Raw genomic sequence first — 20,903 nt, forward strand, 5'->3', positions numbered from 1 at the left:
TAGAGATTCCTTTCTACATGAATTTGATTCCACTAGATTAGATTAAGGAGAGATTGGAGGGAAACCAGTTAGAAGACTATTATAATGTTTATGTGATTCCTCTAGTATAGAAGAATTCTTGGGCCATCTGGGGGGCATAAAGTGGCACGTCTAAAGTCTGGAAGATTGGAGTTAAAATCTAGCCTCAGATACTTCCTAGTTGTGTGATCCTGAACAAGTGTCATAGTCTGCCTCAGTTTCCTCATCTGTAAAATGGGGATAATAATAGCATTTACCTCCCAGGATTGTTGTAAGAATCAAAATAAGATAATAATTGTAAAGCCCTTAGTACAGTGTACTGACACATAAATGTTAAGATGATCTTAAACATCCCCAACCTTCTTTCATGTCTTTCACTGTTTAAGGGCAGAGGATGGGGGCATTAGGGTAAAAGATCATCTTTTTCTGTCCAGATGATTTTGGTAGCAAGTAAAACTTTTCCAAGGGGTCTCCAATTTCTAATTTATTCTGAGTTCAACAGAAGAGTATAGACTGACCACCTACCAACAGTTCCTGATGACATAAAACTTCCAGTGACAGAAATAGGGGGAAGAGGGAAGAGAATCACTATATTTAGAACTCATAGAAGACTCCTGATGTTAAACAATGCGGCATTTTTTTTTTTTCAATAAAGCACCTACTATGTGTATAGCATAATGCTAAATTCTGGGGCAGATACAAAATTTAGATAAGGTAAGGTCCCTGTCTTCAACAAGCTTGCATTCTAGTAGAATGCTAACAGCAAAATGAATGCATATAAGACACAACAATATGTAATAATTGCATTGGAGAGTTACAAAGCAAAGATTTTTGTTGACTGATTCGTCCATTGGACTTGGCTTTGTCTTGGCTCTGTCACCAAGTAGTGGAGTAAACTTGATTGAGTAAATTCAGATTTGGTATTTATAGAGCACCTATTATTCTGTGCAAGGCACTACTAATCTCTTTGGACCTCAGCAATCTGGGTTCAAATCCTGTCTCTGACACTTAATGTGTGATCTTATGGAGTCATCTAACTTCCCTAAGTCTCTGCCTCCTTATGTGTAAAATGAGAGGTTGGAATCATCTTCTTGAAGCTCTATAGCTATATCTTCATTTATAAAATGAAGAAATCTGACTAACTAGATACTGGCTCATATTTATGTACCACTTTGAATTTAACAAAGTTCTTTCTCCACAACAATCCAGGGAAAGTACAAGTACTTCCTTCCATAAATAAGGAAACTGAGGCTCAGAGAAAGGTTCAATGACTTGCCTAGTGATACCCAGCATCTATGAATTGGAGGTAGAACTTGAATTCTGGTCTTTGGCCTCCAAAGACTTATTTTATTCTACCAAACTGCAGGTTTTTAACCATGGGTTAAAAGACCATGGGTTTTTAACTTGGAGTCCATTAACTTTTTTTTTTTTATATTTTGATAACTGGATTTTACAATAACAGGTTTCCTTGTAATTCTATGTATTTGATGCTTTTCATGGACTTTGCCGGAATGACAAAGGATCCAGGACAGAGTTAAGAATTCTGGCTCTAGATGATCTTTCCAACTTTAAAATGTTATGATTCCATGATTCATTCTGTTAGATTGCAAGCTTTTTGAAGGAAGAGGTTGTACCATTTATTTCTATATTCCATCTAACACATCCCCTTCCCTAATTCCTCCTATGAAGTAACAAGCACAGGCCAGGAGCTCTATAAGCTATAATAGCTACTCAGTTGGTCCTTGATGGCTGATCACTGCTAAGTTCTCTTTGGAGAAAGGCATTAGACTGTGGGCCAGAGAAATAGCACTTAATTCTCCCTTAGAGGCTCCTTCCTGGTACGGAAATGAGTCTTATCCAAATTGAGGGGGAAGGAAATGACTATTGTGGGAAGCATAAGAAAGCACTAGAGGAACCTCCGCCCCCCACAGACATCCTACCCTCAGCAGGGAAGTTATCTTTTGAACCCTGTGAAGCAGCCTAGGGTGTGTAGTGGAAGAAGCCTGGGTGTGAGATGAGAAGGTTGGGATAGTACCCTGCATCTACCATTTAACTTCTCAGGTGATCATAGCTTCACCTTCTTCATACAGGGCTAGTATAATGGTCAACTGAGATTATGTACTTAAAGCACTTTGAGAACCAGAATACATTATAAAAATGTCAATTATTGTTATTACTATTGCTTCTGCTATTGAATCTATGATGCCCTGTCTTTAATGACATAACAAGCTGGTGCACTGACCAGGGTACTGGTCCTGGAGTCAAAAAGACCTGAATTCAAATCTTGCTTTGGATTCTTATTAACTGTGTGGTTCTAGGTAAATTATATAATCTCAGGCTATTTCTTCTTTGTTACACACACCCCTCTCCATCTCCCTTCTTCTGGTCTGTGGGAGGCAGTATGGTTGGATCTAAACTTCCTAATCTAAATCAGTTCCTCCCTTGACTTCCTTTACTGAATCTGGGGCTGGACACCAGAAGACATAAAAGCCACATTTCATTCAGTGAACATTTATTAAGTACTTACTATATGCAAAACACTGTGCTGTGTGCCGGGAATACAAATGCCTATGCTCTCACAAACCTGTCAATTCTCTTTCTACATAGGCTCCTTTATTCATTATATCATCCCTTCTCACTGAGACGACTTCAATTCTGTTTTGAGCCTGTCCCTGCTCCAATCCAGCCTTCAGACAGATGCCTGAGTAATACTAATGTACCTCTTGAATCACACTCTTCCCCAATTCAAAAGTCTTTAGCTGTTCTCCATTGTCTATTGAATAAAGTATAAACTCCTGATTCTGGCTTTCAAGATTCTTCACCATCTGGCTCCTACCCATCTCTCATAATACTCTCCCTCCTACGGCTTATGTTCCAGACAAATTATTCTCAATTTCATCCCCAGTTCTTGTCTTGCCATCTATAACCTCTGGGCCTTCCCTCTCCCCTGGAATGGATTCCTCTTTAAATCCATTAATATCTACATGCATGTACACACACATGTATATGGGGTATATTTATGCATGTATAAACTATGTATACGTGTGAATATGTATACTATACAGTGTGATGTATATATATATACATGTGTTTGCATATAAATTATGTGTGTTTATATAGAATAAATGCACATAAGCATCATACACATATAGTATCAAAAGTTTTAGTGCATTTCAAGGTTGTGGAAGCTTTGAATTGCACTAAGACTTTTGCAACACCTGTGTATATATGTGCAGTCACCTATTACATACACATACAATATACACATGAGTGCCCACATTCATGCCCATATTCATATGTTTGTAAATACACATACTATATATGTATCTTTATATATATATATACTATCCATATATATATATAATATATATATATATTATTACATATAATATAGTATATACATATATATCTACACTATATATTTTTTTATGTATGTATGTATGTATGTATGTATTCCTAATATTCAGCACTACTGAGCCTCCTTGCACATAACAGGTACTTAATATAATGTTTGTTGAGTGAATACTTATCTCTATGGAGAGTTCCTTTAGACCTAAGTTTTATCCAGATGTCTCATTGTGGCTGGGTTATTTTCTTGGCTTTTCAAAAGTTCTGGCCCTGGAGGGCAGATCCATTCAAGATGTCAAGGTTTCCAGTATGGCCCAATGAGGAATTTTCAGGACCATCCTCTAGCTAAGTTCAGAGCCAAGACTGTCTGGTCACTTGGTGATGGGTTGTTTTGGTCACAGAGACTAGAGTAGCTCATCCCCTAATTCAAACTTTCCAAAAGGGCTGCAGGGAGACAGCCTGTAGGGAATGCCCTCAAGCACACACATAACAGTGAAATCACAGATCTTTGATATATCAGGGAACATCTAGGTAGGGTTACATAATTAGCATGCAGTGGATACAATAAATCCACGAACAGCTAGATGTCACAGTGGATAGAGCACTGGGCCTAAAGTCAGGGAGATCTGATTCTTAAGTAGCCTCAGACACTTACTAGCTGATTAAGTCACTTAACCCTGTTTGCCTCAGTTTCCTTATCTGTAAATAAACTGGAAAAGAAATGGCAAATTACTTCAGTATCATTGCCAAGAAAACCTCAAATGGGGTCTGACTGAATAACAGCAACAATAACAACACGAATAGTTTCCTAACAGACATTGCCTATTTCTCCTGCTTCCCTGCCATGTTTCCCCCACAGTCCCAGTGCTTATACCAAGGTGAGGGGGGGGCAAGAAAACATTGCTCTCTGAAGCTCAGGCTTGGAACCAGCTTCACCTGCAAGCTGAGCATCACTTCAGGACTTGTGTCCCAGGCTGTTGGTGTCCAAACCCCTAAATCAAACCTGAGCCTCGTGATGGTCTATTTACTCCTCTAGAAAATGGAGAAATTGGACTGGAAGAACATCTGAGCTCTCTTTCTATCTCTAAGACCTTGTGTTCCAAGCATCATACTAGGCCTTGTAGTGGGATTTCTGTCCTGTTCCAGTTTCCCTTTAGTCAAATAGTCCTAGGCTTAAAGTAAAGGTAATCAGGAGAGTGAAAGAGAAAGGGGTAAGGAGCCCACCAATCTGACTTGCCTAGAGCAATAAGCTTTAAGTCATATGACTTTGGTTTGAGTGAAGAGATCTGGGGTTGGAAATACCCTTAGAAATTAAGTTAGAGGGCAGTACACAGATAGGGTGCAGTAGACAACACTGGCCCTGAAATCAGGAGGACCTGAATTCAAAGTTGATTTCAGACGTTTTTAACACTTACTAGCTGTAGGCTCTGGGCAAGTCATTTAAACCCAATTGCTTTAAAGGGGGGAAAAAAGAAAAAGAAGAAATTAAGTGATTTTCCTCAAGTTCAGAGCAAGGATTTAAATGTAGGTCCCATGGCTCCCAATTAATGAATCTTTTTATGTACCTCCCACTTTTGTTTTCTTCCTCTATCCTACTAGTTTACTTTACTACTACTAGTTTAGTTAACTTGCACAAGTTACTTACCTTTTTGCCTCAGTTTCCTCATCTGTCAAATGACAATAATAATACCTATCAGTATTATTTTTATTTCACAGAGTTGTTGTGAGGGTTGAAGCAGTGAATGGATATGAAAACACTTTATGAGTCACTTATGGCAGTACAAATTAAAAGGCATTTGTTTATTATTCTAGTTATTTCTATCATTATGGGGAGCTCCTTGCTGTCTCCCCTCATCTCCTGTGTCCTTACTTTCCTTATGTAACAAGTCTGGGCCTGTCTCCATGTCTCCCTGCAGCAAGATAGGAGCAGAGAGGGGTGTCCATTTCCTTTCTCCTCTGGCTCAGGAGCAAGGCAGGAATTTGCAGCTTCCTCCTGACAAGTTTCCCTCCTGCTCTATGGAAACACCCTCTGAGCCACGCAAGGGAGAATTAACCCTAATATTTCCCTTCATTCTTCCTCCTGTATATATTTTTTTTCTCTTCTCTTCTCCTTTTCCACTCTGACTCCAGCCCAGCTCATCTCATTCTCCTTCACTAATAGAAGCAATGCTTACCTACCCCCTCATACTAGACTATTTTATGAGAAAGAGGAGGAAGTTTCTTCTGGTAGCATGGAGAAGGCATGCTACGTACTTGGTCTTGGCTTTTTCTTAAAGTTATAGATCTTGGGGCACAACTAAGGACTTAGTGAATTGAGAACAAAACAGCTCAGATCAAAAGAACCACCCCTACCCCTATCAGTACTGAATGATGGCTCAAGTCAGGGCGGTTTACTAATCTTGGGAAGTTTAGGGCAAGTTCCTAGGTTACTCTAAATTTGTTGATGTATTTTCTTTTCCTTTTGTTTTTAGTAAGCCATACTATACCCAGATTGCTTTCTATCCAACCAAGCTTTGGGCTGCATATTATAGCCTACAGCCTACGGCATCCTGTCATTCCCTTTATAATGCTTCTGTTGCCCATCTGTCAAGGGAAACTCATGTTCGTCCCATCGGTATATGTTTTAACTGCTATTTCAGTAGAAAACTTGAAAAAGATTTGCTGTCTTGATTTATAGCATGGTTGCGCCAATCTGCCCTGACAGTGGAATTAATAATGCTTCATTTAGATCCCAGCTTCTTAAACTGTGGTTCATGACCCCATATGGATTCTCATAACTGAATGTGAGATCATGAAATTATACTTTATTATCAGTAAATGTTTGATTTGTATACCTAGTTTTATACCGAGGTCATATAAAAATTTCTTGGGTGAAAAGGGGTCTTGAATGGAAAAAGTTTAAGAAGCCCTGCTCTAGAGCATGTCTAGTTCTATAGTTGGTTTAGTTAGCTACCAAACAGGTTATAAGGATAAAGCACAGAACTGATATAATATAATTATTAAGGGTAGCATCGTTTGGTAGAATGATCTTTGAGATTTTCATGAGTATAGAACCAAGAAATGTGAGTTCTGGTCCTGCCTCTATTTCTAGCTATATAGTTAGAAATCTCAGTTTTCCCTTTAAAAAAAATGGGCTTTCATTATATAATTTCTGGTTCTTGTTCATTTCAATTCAATCAGCATTTATGCAAGACTTGTTATAGAAAAAAGGCATAGTACTAGATGCTGGACATACAAAGATAAAAATACAAAGATTAAAAAGAAAGATCCTTCATATTTTTAATTGTTTAATTATGAAGGTGTAGTGGAAAGAACACAGGATATAGAGTTAGAGAACCAAGGTTAGAGATCTGGCTTGAACTCCAACTCATACCTAAGTAAATCATTTAATATATCAGTCTCACTTTTCTCATATGTAAAATGGTTAAAAAATAATAGTACTTACTTTGCATGGCTGATTTAAAGATTAAATAAAACCCCATATATAAAGTGCTTTGCAAACCTTAAAGTGATATATAAAGATCAGTTGTTATTATTGTTGTTATCAAAATCATCGTTATTATTGATTGAGCCAGATTAGGATTTAGAACTGGAAGAGATTTTTTAAATTCTCTGGTTTCTAAAAACCTCAGTTTATCTTTGAGAAAACCTAGTTTCAGAGAAATATAATGTTTTAACGCCAGATCTCTGTTTTCCTTCTTTGGAGACAATCTGGGTTAAGTGACTTGTAGAATTTCACACATGTAGTAAGTGTCAGATTAGAACTCAGGAACTCTTGACTCCAGGACCTGCACTCTATTCACTGTATCACCTATCTGCTTCTAATCCAGGTCTTCTTGATTCTGGTTCAGCACTCTAATCATTACACTATGCTGCCTTTCAAGAAATGTTCATTGAATCATGTCTATATGAAAAGTACTATGCTCACAGATAATACACTAGCAACATGATTCTTGGAATTTAGTCCCTTTCAGAGCCTTGGAGATACACAGACTTGATGAGAAGAATATGAGGAGATTAACAGTGAAGACAAATGGGGAATTCCCAGCTCAGAAAAACCTAGAGAAGGGAGCTGATAGAGTCCTTACCGCCTTGGTGCATTGGACATCTTTCCCCAGCAGCCAGTTGAGCTCCAGGTTGCCCTCCCCCTGATAGCAGGATTGTAAACGTTCCTTGATCTGGGTGTTAATGGCCCGGATAGGGAAGGCACAGAGGGCCGAATCATCAGGAGGGTGGTGATACTGCTTCTGTCCCTTGGAGAAGATGGCAAAGAGGACGTCATCCTGGCTGCTGATGTTCAAAGCCCTGGCCAGAGAATCTCCTGGTTTTGAGAGGTAGGCAGCCTGTAGAAGGCGGTACTCCACCCCAGCCCGAGTACAGCCGAAGGGCAATGAGACGTAGGAATGGAACTTGGGGTCATTCTTGCAGAGCCGCACGATGCGGGAGGTATAGAAGAGGTCACCCGCCGAATTGATGGCAACACCTTCTGGCGTCTCGGGTTGGACGGTGAGGAAATAGACAAAGCCACCGCTGGCAAAACCATAAATGTAGAAAATGTCGAAGTGCGAGACCAGGGCCAGGGTGTCCGAGGGGATCTTGATGAGAGAGGAGACAAAGTCGCTGTGTAACTCGTAATCCAGCATAGCGGAGGACTCGGGGTCGCGGGGAAGCTTGCGGCTGGAGAGGGTGGGGAAGTAGTCCTGTTTGCCGTCCACCGCCGTGCCGATGAAGAGCTTGCCGTCTTCTCCCTCCGAGCGCACAATCACTCCGTACATGGTACCTGTCTTATTTACGCTCGATAAATAGTGCTCTTTCTTATGGGACGGCTCCACTAGGATGAAGAGGTCATCGAGGCGGAGTAACTTGCAGACGCCTTGGTATAGGCTCCCGCAGGCCAGCAGGCGGTTTTCTGAGTAGTCAATGATGAGCAGCTTGTTAACATTGTTGGTGAGGGTGAGCACCTCACTGCAGGGCTGGACAATGAGGGGTGGGTAGCAGGACTTGTTGTCCTCCTCTGGCCCTGTCTTATGGGCCACCTGGATAGTCAAGTTGCCGGATAGTTTATAGACCCGGTTGATGGCCCCCACATATACTGCACCTGTACCTCTGTGCACAGTCAAGTGGTTGAAGGTCCAGTCTCTGTTCTCTGAGTGGAAGGTGCTGAATGGAGCTGTGCCAGCTGTCAAGGGTAAGAGCAGTACCCACACCACTGAGAACAGAACCAGTGGCCAGTCATATGAGTTTGGGACCCGCGGCCAAGGTCTCTTTTGTTCCATTCTGAGGGGGCTAGGGAGAGGAGACAGATTCTCCAAGTCCTGGTTTATCCCACACTCCAAGGGTTAGACTCACATGGTTCTGGAAAACATAAAGCAGAGATGGTCAGATGCAAGTAAGCTTTGGAGAGATGTTAAAAGAGAACTGTATAGTGAACAGAGAACTGGCATTGGAGCCTCAAAAGCTTGGGTTCAGTACAGCCTCCAACCCGTACTGGTTATGTGACCCTGTGCAAGATAATTATCCTCTCACTGCTTTAGGCAACTCAGTAGGATAATAAAGGGAAGTAAAAAGTGCAATCTACTATTATCTCTTCTATATCACAAGGGTTAGGAGAGTGGTATCCCACGATCTGGAAAATCTGCACAAATTTTTATAGCCCTTCCTTCCTTACAGAGATCTGAATTTTTTTAGTTTTCTTTTATAGGGTATTCACAGTACCTTACTGTGAAATTTGGGTTAAGTATGTAGTTATAGTCTATATGTAGGTCAATGTTAAGTAAAAATACTTTTTCTGTGTTGTTTGCTGGCCTTCATGTGTCATCCAAAGCTTCCTCAAAACTCCCCCAAAATTCACCTTTAATTTCTTATGTCTACCTGAAGTATATCAAAGCCATGATGGGGAATGTTATGATATGGAAAGGATAACTGTACTTTAGTAGAAGGAGGTTCCTCCCCGAGGAGTCCACTACCTCAATGAAATCATAGGTCTGGTCAATATCCTGTTAGGGAAAACATAAAGCAGAAATGTTTTCGAGGGGAAGAGAATTATCATCCTTAAATGATCTCCAATTCTGCATAGATTCTTAGGAATTCCTTCCCCTTTTCCACCCTTTAATATTTCTAACTATAATAATGAATAGATTATTATCAATTCTTAGGATCACCCAAACAATCCTGGAATGTCTTCTAAGACCCATCTTCATGATGTAAAAATTTCCCCCCATTATTATCCCCCAAAAGCCTAACTGGGGAAACAGAGGACCCTATTGGAGTTAAATGTCTTGTTCAAGGTCACATAGCTGGTTAGTAACATAGTTAAAACTAGATCCTTACTCCCAGGCTAGATCATAGGGTCCTCCCATTCTAAGATCCATACCCTAAACATCTCATTCAAATCAAAATCAATAAAGACTTCTTCAGAATATATTTCAAACTCAACTTCATTCCTTTATTTTAGATTATAATAGCTCGTATTGATATTATGCTTTAAGGTTTACAAATCTCCTTACATAGATTATTTCATTTATTTTATTATTACTCTTTTTTTATAAATAAGGAAATAGAGGCTAGCTAAGAGGGGCTAGGTGAACTGCTCAGGGTCACACAACAAATAAGGCCTTGAAGCAGGATTAAAACTTGTTTTTTTTCTGACAGAGGTATCTGACTATGATACCTCTCATAGTAACTCCTATTTACATAGCACTTTTATTATTTTATTTTATTTTAGGCTTGCCGAGGATTACACAGCTAGGAAGTGTCTGAGGCAGATTTGAATTTAGGTGCTGACTCCAGGGCTAGTGTTCTATCTATCTACTCTTCCTCTATAAAATGAGATGTGCCTACTATATGGTTCCTAAAGTTCCTTCTCCCTTTACATCCAGATCTAATCTTTCTGTAAAAAGTTACCCATAGACTTGGTCTACATGAATAATTTCATTTCCCATTTCCCCTCATCCTTCTCTTTTGAAGACCTAATAATCCCTGTTCTTTAACCTCACAGGCAGGCACATTATCAGTAAGAAAGTCATTGTGCTTTTCCAGTTGAGTTAGGTTGGGCTAATGGCCCGAAAGTGCCACTCAGAAGGAGGAAGGGCCCCAGGAAAGCAGGCTTGCTGATTCCTCATCCATTTGGACAAGGGAAGTCCAGTCACCCCCAGCAAGCTGCTTAATTCTGTATCTCGGCATTAAAGGCTGCTGAGGCTTTTGCTAATGGAAATAGTTTTCTGGGTCATGTTCACTCAACCACACCACACCCCGTGGACACCGCAGGGTAGAGAGAAGCGGGGGGAATAGAGGTTTGTGGGTCACTCCTACTTCGGGCATTACTTGACTATTCATTTGTGAAATAACAACAATAAGAACCACAATTTCCATTGTGACTGCCCTTTAAGGTTACTACCTATGTAACTTTAGATTAAAAAAAATTAACCTCAGTTTCCTCATCTGTAAAGTGAAGAACTTGGACTACATGACATTTGAGATTTCTTCCAGTCCCTGTATATAAAATCCAGAAGTTTTATAAAATGCTTATCTCACAGCAACATTGCTAAGCAGGTAGTCTAAATCAGGGGACCAATATATAGCCTAAGTTTGGAACTCAATCCAGATTGAAATATAATCATAAATATTTATTAAATTTATCAAAATGTGAATAATTAACTTCATAAATAAAAATACAATAGAACAAAATCATGTTAATATGATTTTCTACATCAATTTGTGACCTGTAGGGATTCTTATAGATGGTTTAATGACTTTCATTTCCATTTGAGTCTAAATGTTATTATATTTGCTTTTCATAGAAGAGGAGAACTGAGGAATAATGGTGGAAAGAGTTTTGAATTTGGAGGTAGAGGGTTAAAACCTTCAATTCTTTCACTTTTTGCTTATGTGAACTTAGGAAAATCACACAATATCTTGGGCCCTTTTCTATAAAAGGTGGGGATTGGATTTGATTATCCCCGAGTTCCTTCCACTTTAAGTGACATTTATTTCAACAAATACTTGTTGTTATTCAGTTACTTTCAACTCTTTATGACTTCATTTGGGGTTTTCTTAGCAAATATACTAAAGTGCTTTGCCATTTCCTTCTCCAGCCATTTGACAGATGAGGAAACTGAGGCAAATAAGGTTAAATGATTTGTCCAAGGTCACACAGTAAGTGTCTGAAGCTGGATTTGAACTCAGGTCCTCCTGATGCCAGGGCTGGTGCTCTATGTACCCCACAATCTAGTCGCCCTCAGCAAATATTTATCAAGTGCCTATTGTCTGTAGAATCTTGTGCCAGATAAAGAGGGAAATAGGAGGTTTAGGTAACATGCAGTGCTGTCTCTAAGGAGTTTACTTATCATCTAGAGACAAACACGTGTAAGTAGAACAGAAAGACTTACATGATAAATATATGAAAAAGTTGTGAAACCAATGCTGTGAGAGGTTTGAGAGGGAAGATCCAGAGGAATCAGAGAAGATTTTATAGAGAAGGTGACAATTGAATTGGGTTTTGAAAGAGCTATAAACAGCCAATGATGGGGTTGGAGGTGTTTTAGACAAAGAGAAATGAGAATAATGAGAGTACAGACTAAAATATGGGAGAGTTGTTGTTCAGTCATGTCTGACTCTTCATGACCTCATTTGGGGTTCTCTTGGCAAAGATACTGGAATAGTTTACCATTTCCTTCTCTGGCTCATTTTACAGATGAGGAAATTGAGATAAATAGGGGTAAGTGACTTGCTCAGGATCACATAACTAATAAGTGCAATTTTAACACAGGTCCTTCTGAATCCAGCCCTAGTGCTCTATGTACTCTGCCCCCTAATACTGCAACACAATTTATGAAGAGAATCAATAAGTATGAAAAGGTCAAATAGTTCTAGGGGGCCTTGAATGCAGGCAAAGAAGCATAAACTTTAATTGGGAGGCAATCAGGGGTACTTTGGATATTATTTATGCCCCGTAAGCCTCAGTTTCTTCATCTGCAAGATGAAGGGATTGGGTTGGACTAGGTAGGTCTAGCTCTTCGTCTGTGACCTCATGCCTTTGAACTTTGGCTGAGGAGTAATGTCTGCTTTAGAATTGAGAGAAAGCTGTGGTGTATGCAACAGGCTTGTAAACATCCAAGTGGAAAGTGGAAATCTCATTCAAACACTGTTCTCCCAGTCGCCTGAACCCTGCCCCATCCGGCTTGGCCAGGTTATAATTAGAACAGGACACACTGCCTTAGGCTTCACAGCATTCCTTGCCTTCTCAAACCTCCTCCAGTTCTTTCTTCTGAACCTTCATTTCTAGCCTGACAGCAGTGCCTCCCTGTCTGGGGCAGAGTCCCTGAGAAAGGACCCACATACCTTGGGGCAGAGTCACCCTAAGTACTCAGTGGGATGAGTCATGAGGTCCCAGAGGCCCCCCCCAGGGTGAGCCATAGACTGACCTCAGATCCTTCTGCCCCAGCCCTTCCGGCTCCACGCACACCGGCAAAGCCTTCCTTCCCACTGGAGCTCCCAAGAGCTCCCCTCTGGAAGCCAGAGGGTATTTTTAGCTGCTTTCCGGGGCTGGTAGAAAGACTCAGATTCCAAGAGAGGGAAATTAATTCAAGATAATCCTATGATTTTCAGAGACTCACCTAATCCTCCAGTTAGAGAAGCACCTGGGAGCACTTCATTGCCTTTCATCTCCCACTCCCACTACACCTTTGGGTAGAGAAATGTCCTCTTCCAATAGAAAGGGTATCAAAGAATCATTTAAACCCAATTTCTGATACTTGCTAGCTTTATAAACACGGGCAAGTATGTCCATCTCTCTGTGCCTCGATTTCCTTAATTGTAAAATAGGAATAACAAACTTGCTAAGGTTGTTGAGAGGTTCAAAGGAGATACTTATAAATATTTATAAATTTGTTTCCGAACCTTGCTAAGAAGATAAAAGGGGATATTTGTAAATTTGTTTCCAAATCTTGTTGAGAGGATCAAAGAGGATATTTGTAAATATTTGTACATTTGTTTCCAAACCTTAATAGCTAACATTTATACAGTGCTTCAAGGTTTGTGATACACTTAACAAATATTTCATTTTATCTTTACAACAACTCTAGAAAGTAGATGCTATTATGATCCTCATGTTTACAGTATGAGGAAACTGTGAAAGCAGACAAAGGTTAAGGAGCATGTCCAGGGTCACACAGTAGTAAATGTCTATGGACCAAACTTGAATTTGGTTCTTCCTGGCTCAATGTCCAAAGTTCTATCTTAGTTATCTAGCTGGCCCATGTGTTATATGAATGCTAACTATTAATTTTGTTCTTATTTGCTCAGGTAATTATTGTGAAGCTCAAATAGATTGTAGTGTCTATAAAGTGAAGTGCGAACTTTAAAAACTGTTTAATTGGTTTCCTTGTCTCAAGTCTCTTTTCCCTCTGACCCTCCCAAGCCCCAAGCCAACAGTGATTTTCCTAGAACTAGGTCTGACCTTTACTCAATAAACTCCTGTTTATTATATGGCTCCCTATTAGCTCCAGGATCAAATAAATGTTTAGTTTTAGTTTTGTTTTGGCATTTTGAACAACTGATTGTAAGTCCCTCAAGAAAACAGTATGATATAGAATAATGGTATCAGATTCAAATAAAATCTGTGCATAAAGATCCCTGAGGCTGCATATTGACACATTTGTTTTTGACAATCTGATATTCTACAATATTCTAGTACTCATACATAATCTGAGCTTGGGTAGAATTTTTTTTTAATGTTATCATTTATTTTATATATATATAGGAGGCAGCTAGGTCTTGGAATTGAAAGAACACTGGTCCTGGAATAAGTAGGACCTGAATCAAATGTGGCCCAAAATACTTACTACCTAGACTTTGGATGTCATCCAAATAATCCAAAAAATAAAAAAAAAAAATTAGACACATACAGTTTAAAATAAAATGTGATCTGTGTTTTAGTGTATGTTTATTTTTGTTAAATATTTCTCAATTGCATGTTCACTTGGTTCCAGTGGTACTTGGGAGCTCGGGGCTTAGGACCAGTAGACTGTACACTGACACCTGTGGTGTAGAGGGAATAAGTGAAACCTCAGGAAACCTGCCCGTGACCTTTCATCTGTGTGATTCTGGACCAGGCACATAAGTTCTCTGACCCTCAGTTTCTTCATTAGTAAGATGAGGATTATTAGAAAAAATGATTTCTAAAATTCCTCTCAGCTCCAAATTTCAGATAGATTAATATGACTAATGTGAGCCTTAGATCCCTTCTCTTTAAAAGCGGATGACCTTCAAGGTTCATCTTAAAAATTCGGTGGCCCTCTGGCAGTAGACTTCTTAGTTAGTTCCCCAGTTTCTCTGTGCCATAAATTAAGATGGGTCAGGCTGGGGTCCAGGGGCCTAGGCTCAGGAAGATCAAAGAGAAAGAGTGTGGGTTTCAAGACAAACCATCTTCTCCCTCTGCCCCAAGCAGTTTCTCCAGGCCTGAACTAAATTGTCCCAAATGGGGCCCTCCTTTATCAGATCTCTGCCTCACCTCTCCATGACTTGCAAAGCAGGATATGCTTAAAGCAGCTGATTCCCAGCTTTGCTTGTTTTTCTCCCCATTATATTCCAACTCTGCTGACATATTAACTGCTACATTACTGCCCCCTTTTATGATGGAGGAACTCTAGGAAGGAGTTGTTTAGTCATTTTTTCATTCACGTCCAACTCCTCACGACCCCATTTGGGATTTTCTTGGCAGAGATACTGGAATGGTTTGTCATTTCTTTTTCCAGCTCATTCTACAGATGAGGAAACTGAGGTAAAACAGGGTTACTTGACTTGCCCAGGGTCACCTGGGCTAATACATATCTGAGACTGGATTTGAATTCATGAAGATGAATATTCCTGATTCCAAGTCCAATACTCTACTGATTGTGTCACTACAAAAGGGCATATTTGCTTTATTCCTTTGTGGTGACAAGCTTGGAGTAGGATTACTAGCTATGTGGTAGCCACAAGTGCCATCTCACTGGGGCTATAAGAACACAACCCCCTTCAAATATGAGGAAGGGCACTTGGAGAGACATTAGAGCATAGTAGTCTGCTCAGTATGAATTTGATTGGACCAGAGTGAAATGAGAAGCCTGCTCTTGAAAGATAAAGGAAGTGGGGTGTGATACAGCAAAGAGGACGTGGATCCTGTGGTCAGATGCTAGAATGTGAGCTCGTTGTGAATCAGGATTGTGTCATCTTCTGTACTCAGATCCTTAATGTAGACAGAGTCAAGCACATAGTGCGAACTTGACAAATATTTGATTGATGGGCTCCTTTCTCCAGAGGAGATAAATCTGGACTGATCTCAACAGGTCATTTTGCCTTTCTAGGTTTCATTTTTGGGTGGAGCAGTGGATAGAGTGCCAGGCTTGAAATCATTAAGACTTGAGTTCAAATCTACCTTCAGACATTTACTAGATGGGCAAATCACTTCACCCTGCTTGTCTCAGATTTCTCATCTGTAAAATGAGCTAGAGAAGGAAATAACAAACTACTCCAGTATCTTTGCCAAGAAAATCCCAAATGGGGTTGTGAAGAGTTGGATGTTACTGAAATGATTGAACAACAACAAGATGAGGGAGGTGGATATCATAATCAAGGTCCCCTCAGCTTTTAGAGACTAGAAATTTAACCCACTTTGAGATTTCTAACCCTTTTAGACTGAACTGAGCAGGTCAAGATCCCTCATCATGACAACAGAGGCTTCTTCTTTTGGGTAGTTTGGATCTGATCAGAGCAGGCTGGCTGTAATTGGTAGTGGACCAGGATATTGAAGTCCCTGAAGATAGGGAGAAGCATCCAGTTCTGAGCAGCAGTCACTCTAAGAATCTGAGAAACCGAGAAGCAACTTTCTCTTTCTTGGAGAGGAGATGGGATTCTCCTCAGTCATCTGACACCATGTGACTTTCTGATGTTTTATTGGCTTACAAGTCATAAGTGGCCAAAGTTAATGGCACTGACTTGTGTGACTCCAGTCCAGAATCACTCTGGAAAGGATCAAATTTCCTATTAGAATTCAGGACTTCATTTACGTTGCTTCCTGTATCCCTGGTTTCTGATCAGCCTTAGAGTGAGTTTTCAAGTTTATTTCATATATGCTTTTGTATAGAATGATATCATCCCCCTAGCACTTTGTGTGTGTGTACAAGAGTACTTGGTTCCCAGTTCCCCATTCCTCCTATTTTCCCTAAGTTTTCTGAACACTGAAGATAATTATCTTCAACTTAGAAGTTGTCTCCTTCAAGCAATCTGGAATTATCCTCAAAGAGTATAAAGCTGAATTTACTCTTTGACCTAGCAATACTATTATTAGGCCTGGTTCCCAAAATGATCAGGGAAAAAGGAAAAGAACTTATATGTTCTAAAATATTAATAGCAGTTCTATTAATGGTGGCAAAGAATTGGAAATTTAGGGAATGCCCATCAATTGGGGAAAGGCTAAATAAGTTGGTATATATGATTTTAATGGTATATACTACTGTACTTTAAGAAATAATAAGCTGGTTGAGTTTAAAAAAACACAGAAAAGCTTTCAATAGAATATGAATATATTTGTAGAGGGGAAGGGTTATTATATTCTTTATTTTTGTATTCCCCAGTGCCTGATGCTGTGCTGGACACATAGTAAGCACTTAATAAGTGTTTACTTATTGATTCAATCTGGTTGCTTCCATCCCTTTGTCTAGTATCTTTTTTCATCCAAGAATCTGCTCGCTGTTCTTATTCGAGTAGCTTTTTAGTAGGTAATTGACAGTGTATAACTCTGCCCATGGCTTCCCATTTCTAGCTAGTTGAGGGATCCCACTATCACACAAAGACAGTCCTGGGATCCAAAATTTTCTTGATTTCTTAATAATAATAGAAGCTCATATTTCTATCTTTTTTCATATCATTTTTCATAGTTTGCAAAAAACATTTTTCTCCCAATGCCTCTATGTAAAATATTATTATTATTTCTATTTTTCAAATGAGGAAGGAGATAGAGTCATAGAATTGAATGACCCATTAACCATACAGTAAATGTGACTACGATTTTCTGTCCCCCAAATCCAGCACTTTTTTTAACTACTTGCTCCCCACTTTTTTATTCTGAGCCTCGAGGTTATTGCTTTTAGGTATTCAGTCCCTGGGCTGAGGCAACAAGGGCTCAAGTTGGATGTCTGAGACAAAGCCCAAAGTCTGAGAAGTCCATTGCACTAAATAATTTATCTCCAGGGCCTGATAACACCATTTCCCTAGATAAGGATCTGGGTAGCAGGTGTTGGTGACTGATCTAGATGGTAGCAAATGCCCACCCAAGGAGCTGTCTGGGAGGCAGGTGGCAGTGACAGGGCGAGGAAAGAATAGTAATTAGAAGTTTGCAGTTCAGCTGAGGGGTCCTGCCTGATGCTCTCTGCCACATCTGCACTAAACTTAACTTCTTCCAACAGAGAGGATTGGAAGGTCATAGTAATTAGAATCCTGGGATTCTAAGCATGGATGAAGAGGAATATAAATGGTAGGGAATCAGCAGAGGGAGTGAATAATGAACCTTCTGGATCATTTCAGCTGTTTACCCTTTCAGATGCTTTTCTCCCTTAGTCCTCTCTGGAAACTGGAGAAAGTGTTTGGAACCTCCTTTTGCCTTGGTGTATTAGAATTATAATTCTGGCAGGAGATCTTGACAATATCTAATGCCTTCATTTCACAGATGAGGAAGCTGAGGCCCAGAGAAGGGAAGTTACTTTTCTGGTATCACACAGAAAGATAGTAGTAGCAAAAGGTTTGTGACCTAACTCCCAATAATTTTCTTTCTACTATACCTTGCTGCTTTTTTTAGAAAGTGAAAAAGGTAGCATGTTTTCAGGATTTTAAAATATATTGTTCTATTTTGCTGATTTTTTTCCCTTTCCTCTTTTTCTTTAAAAAAAATATTCTTTTTTTTTTTTTTTTTTTTTAATATATGGGATAGCTTCCTGGGAGAGGGGAATGAAAGAATAGTGGAAAGCATTTAAGTGATGTAAAAACAAAAGATATCAACAAAAACATATTATAATAAGAAAGAACCAGATAATGGATCTGACAATCAGCTTTATTCGATCCTAGAATGACCCTTCTGGGAAGAGATAGTATGCCAAGGGAACAAAGAGCTGCTTAAGATAATGGAGAAGTTAGTCTGATTCAGAGGGAGAGTGCAAGGAGTGGCAAAGGAAGAGCTATACCCATGAAAAATAAATAATAATAGGATGTTAAGATGTCACATAAGAATAGAGATCATGGAGAAAAACAGAAATCAGCAAAAATGACTCATCAGTAGATTTAAACTGGACAGGACGTTTAAGATCATTTTGTCCAATATCTTAGAAGAGGAAACTGAGGGCTCAAGAAGTTAAGTAATCTATGAAAAATCACAAAGGTAATAATTATATCTAACATTTATGATGTGCTTTAAATTACCTCCTTAGCTTCCATACAGCCCTTTTGAGATAAGTACTTTAATATCAGTTTTACAAATGAGAAAATTAAGTCTCAGAAAACTGAAGTGATTTGTTCATAGTCAAAATGATAATAAGTTATCAGGGGCAGATTTGAAGTTCAATCTTTTTTACTCCAAGGTCAGCATGGATCCCATCTATTATACTTAATGTTATTGGAAGAAGAATGTTATTAGAAGTAGCAGAATCTAATCCCACATTCTGGAACTTCAATTACAGAGATATATACCATGGCATCTCCTGTCTCCAAACAGGTAAATTCCAAGCATTGATCTTTCTCCTTTTCCTGACCACCCAAACAAGAACAGGTAGATATCATGACGGAGAATGCTATCATATGTGAAAAGTTATGCATTTCATGTAAGGTCAATGGTACCCCCAGAAAATGGAAAAGCAGAGGACTAGGGACAGAAAACTTGAGTTTTAAATGCTAGGCTCCATCCTTGATTGTGCTATAAACTCAGGAAGATCACGTCATCTTTTCAACTTTTCTTCATCTATTATAGGAATAATCCCTTCTTTGCCTGTCTCCTAGGGATGTTGTGAGGATCCAAAGAAATAATGTATGAAAATGCTTTCAATACTGTAAAAGGAATGTGAAAGCTTATTACTAAATTGAGGATACTTCTTAAGCAAGGACAGATATTGCACAAGGGAGGGAATTTCTGAATTCACAGAGACCTTAAAACAAGAGTGACTGAAGATAGATATTAAAAAGAACATTACTAGGAGAATTTGAAGAACCTACCCAAGAGAGATTATGGAATATCTTTTCCTCTGTCAATTTAACAATAATAATAATGACAATAATGTCAGTTTAATTTATAAAGCACTTTATGTTTTGCAAAGCTCTTTGCACATTCCATCTCATTTAATCCAACCAACACTCATTAAACACCTACAATTGCTAAATGCTCTCTCTTGGGTCTTTTTTTTTTTAAGGCAAAGTAAAGCAGTGACCTGAAAGCAGGGTGATGGATTAGATGACCTATGTCAGCTACTTTTGGTCCAATATTTCTCTAAATTCAAGACAAGGTGAAATTGTATGTTTATAAGGATTGGCTTAAGGATCTTAGCTACCAGAGTGCTATGGATGCTAAAATTCCATGTTTAGATGTTTTTCTTTTTATCTTTTTAGAGAAGGATAGATATTTGTCTGCTAAAAATCCATGTTTGGATGTTTTTCTTTTTATCTTTTTAGAGAAGGATAGACATTTGTCTGCCTGAACAGCTACCTGAAGGCATGGGAATGAATTGGATGACTTTTTATGTCAATTGAACAATACTAATGACCTTAAAATTAGCTGACATTTATAAAGTGTCATAAGTTACACGAAATACTTTGCATTCATTATCTGATTTGATCCAGCTAACACTTATTGACAACCTACTGTATGCTAGTTGCTGTCTCTAGGATCGTTCTTCTTTTAAAGTAAGGCTAGACAGTTATTTGTCTGAGTAGTTACCTGAGGGCAGGGTGATGGATTACATGACCTTCCTCAGCTACTTTTGGCCCCAATTTTTTGTAAATTCAAGGCAAGGTGGGAACTGTATGTTTATAGAGATTGGCTTCAGCATCCTAGCTACTGGAGCCCTGTTTGATATCATGTGTACATTGAGGTTCCTTTGAATAGAATTCTCATAGTGACTTGTTGGGAACATGTTGGGCAGTACAAGGTGAGGGAGGGGGCAAGTGGAACAGTGCTGGTAATAACAGCAACTGAAAGGCCTCAATTAGAGTGAAAGAGTTATCGGTATTTAAATAATTATTAGATTGAAGGAATAATCATGGGTCTGAGCTGATTTTTCCCCCCACTGTCACCCTGATGGTGTCTATAATATTATTATTCCAATGCCCAGGGATCTCATTGAGAAAAGAGCAAGCAAGTTGGGGAGGGGGAAAAGGAGTGTGGGGGGTGAGAGTAGAGAGAAAAGAGAGGCTCATTTAATCTCCATGTGACAGGGCTGCAGGAGGGATGATTAGTCTTTTTCTTATTTCAGCTGTCACTCACTCAGAGACACCGAAGATTGTTATTAGCGTATTTTATG

The 20,903-nt window shown here is 39.2% G+C and overlaps 1 protein-coding gene and 1 long non-coding RNA gene across 2 annotated transcripts in view; one reads left to right on the plus strand and one right to left on the minus strand.

The window, feature by feature from the left end:
- Nucleotides 1–20,903, minus strand: part of PLXNA2 (plexin A2) — a 311,446-nt gene that overhangs the window by 262,532 nt on the left and 28,011 nt on the right. The window contains exon 2 of the mRNA XM_012547852.3: nt 7,455–8,721. Coding sequence (XP_012403306.1) covers nt 7,455–8,642 — 1,188 coding nt within the window. The 5' untranslated portion in view covers nt 8,643–8,721. The remainder of the gene's footprint in view (nt 1–7,454; nt 8,722–20,903) is intronic.
- Nucleotides 1–20,903, plus strand: part of LOC116419100 — a 111,170-nt gene that overhangs the window by 77,386 nt on the left and 12,881 nt on the right. Inside the window, exon 3 of the long non-coding RNA XR_004229358.1 lies at nt 18,975–19,108. This is a non-coding gene — a long non-coding RNA (uncharacterized LOC116419100). The remainder of the gene's footprint in view (nt 1–18,974; nt 19,109–20,903) is intronic.

This window comes from Sarcophilus harrisii, chromosome 4 (assembly GCF_902635505.1).
Source record: "Sarcophilus harrisii chromosome 4, mSarHar1.11, whole genome shotgun sequence".
NCBI lineage: Eukaryota > Metazoa > Chordata > Mammalia > Dasyuromorphia > Dasyuridae > Sarcophilus > Sarcophilus harrisii.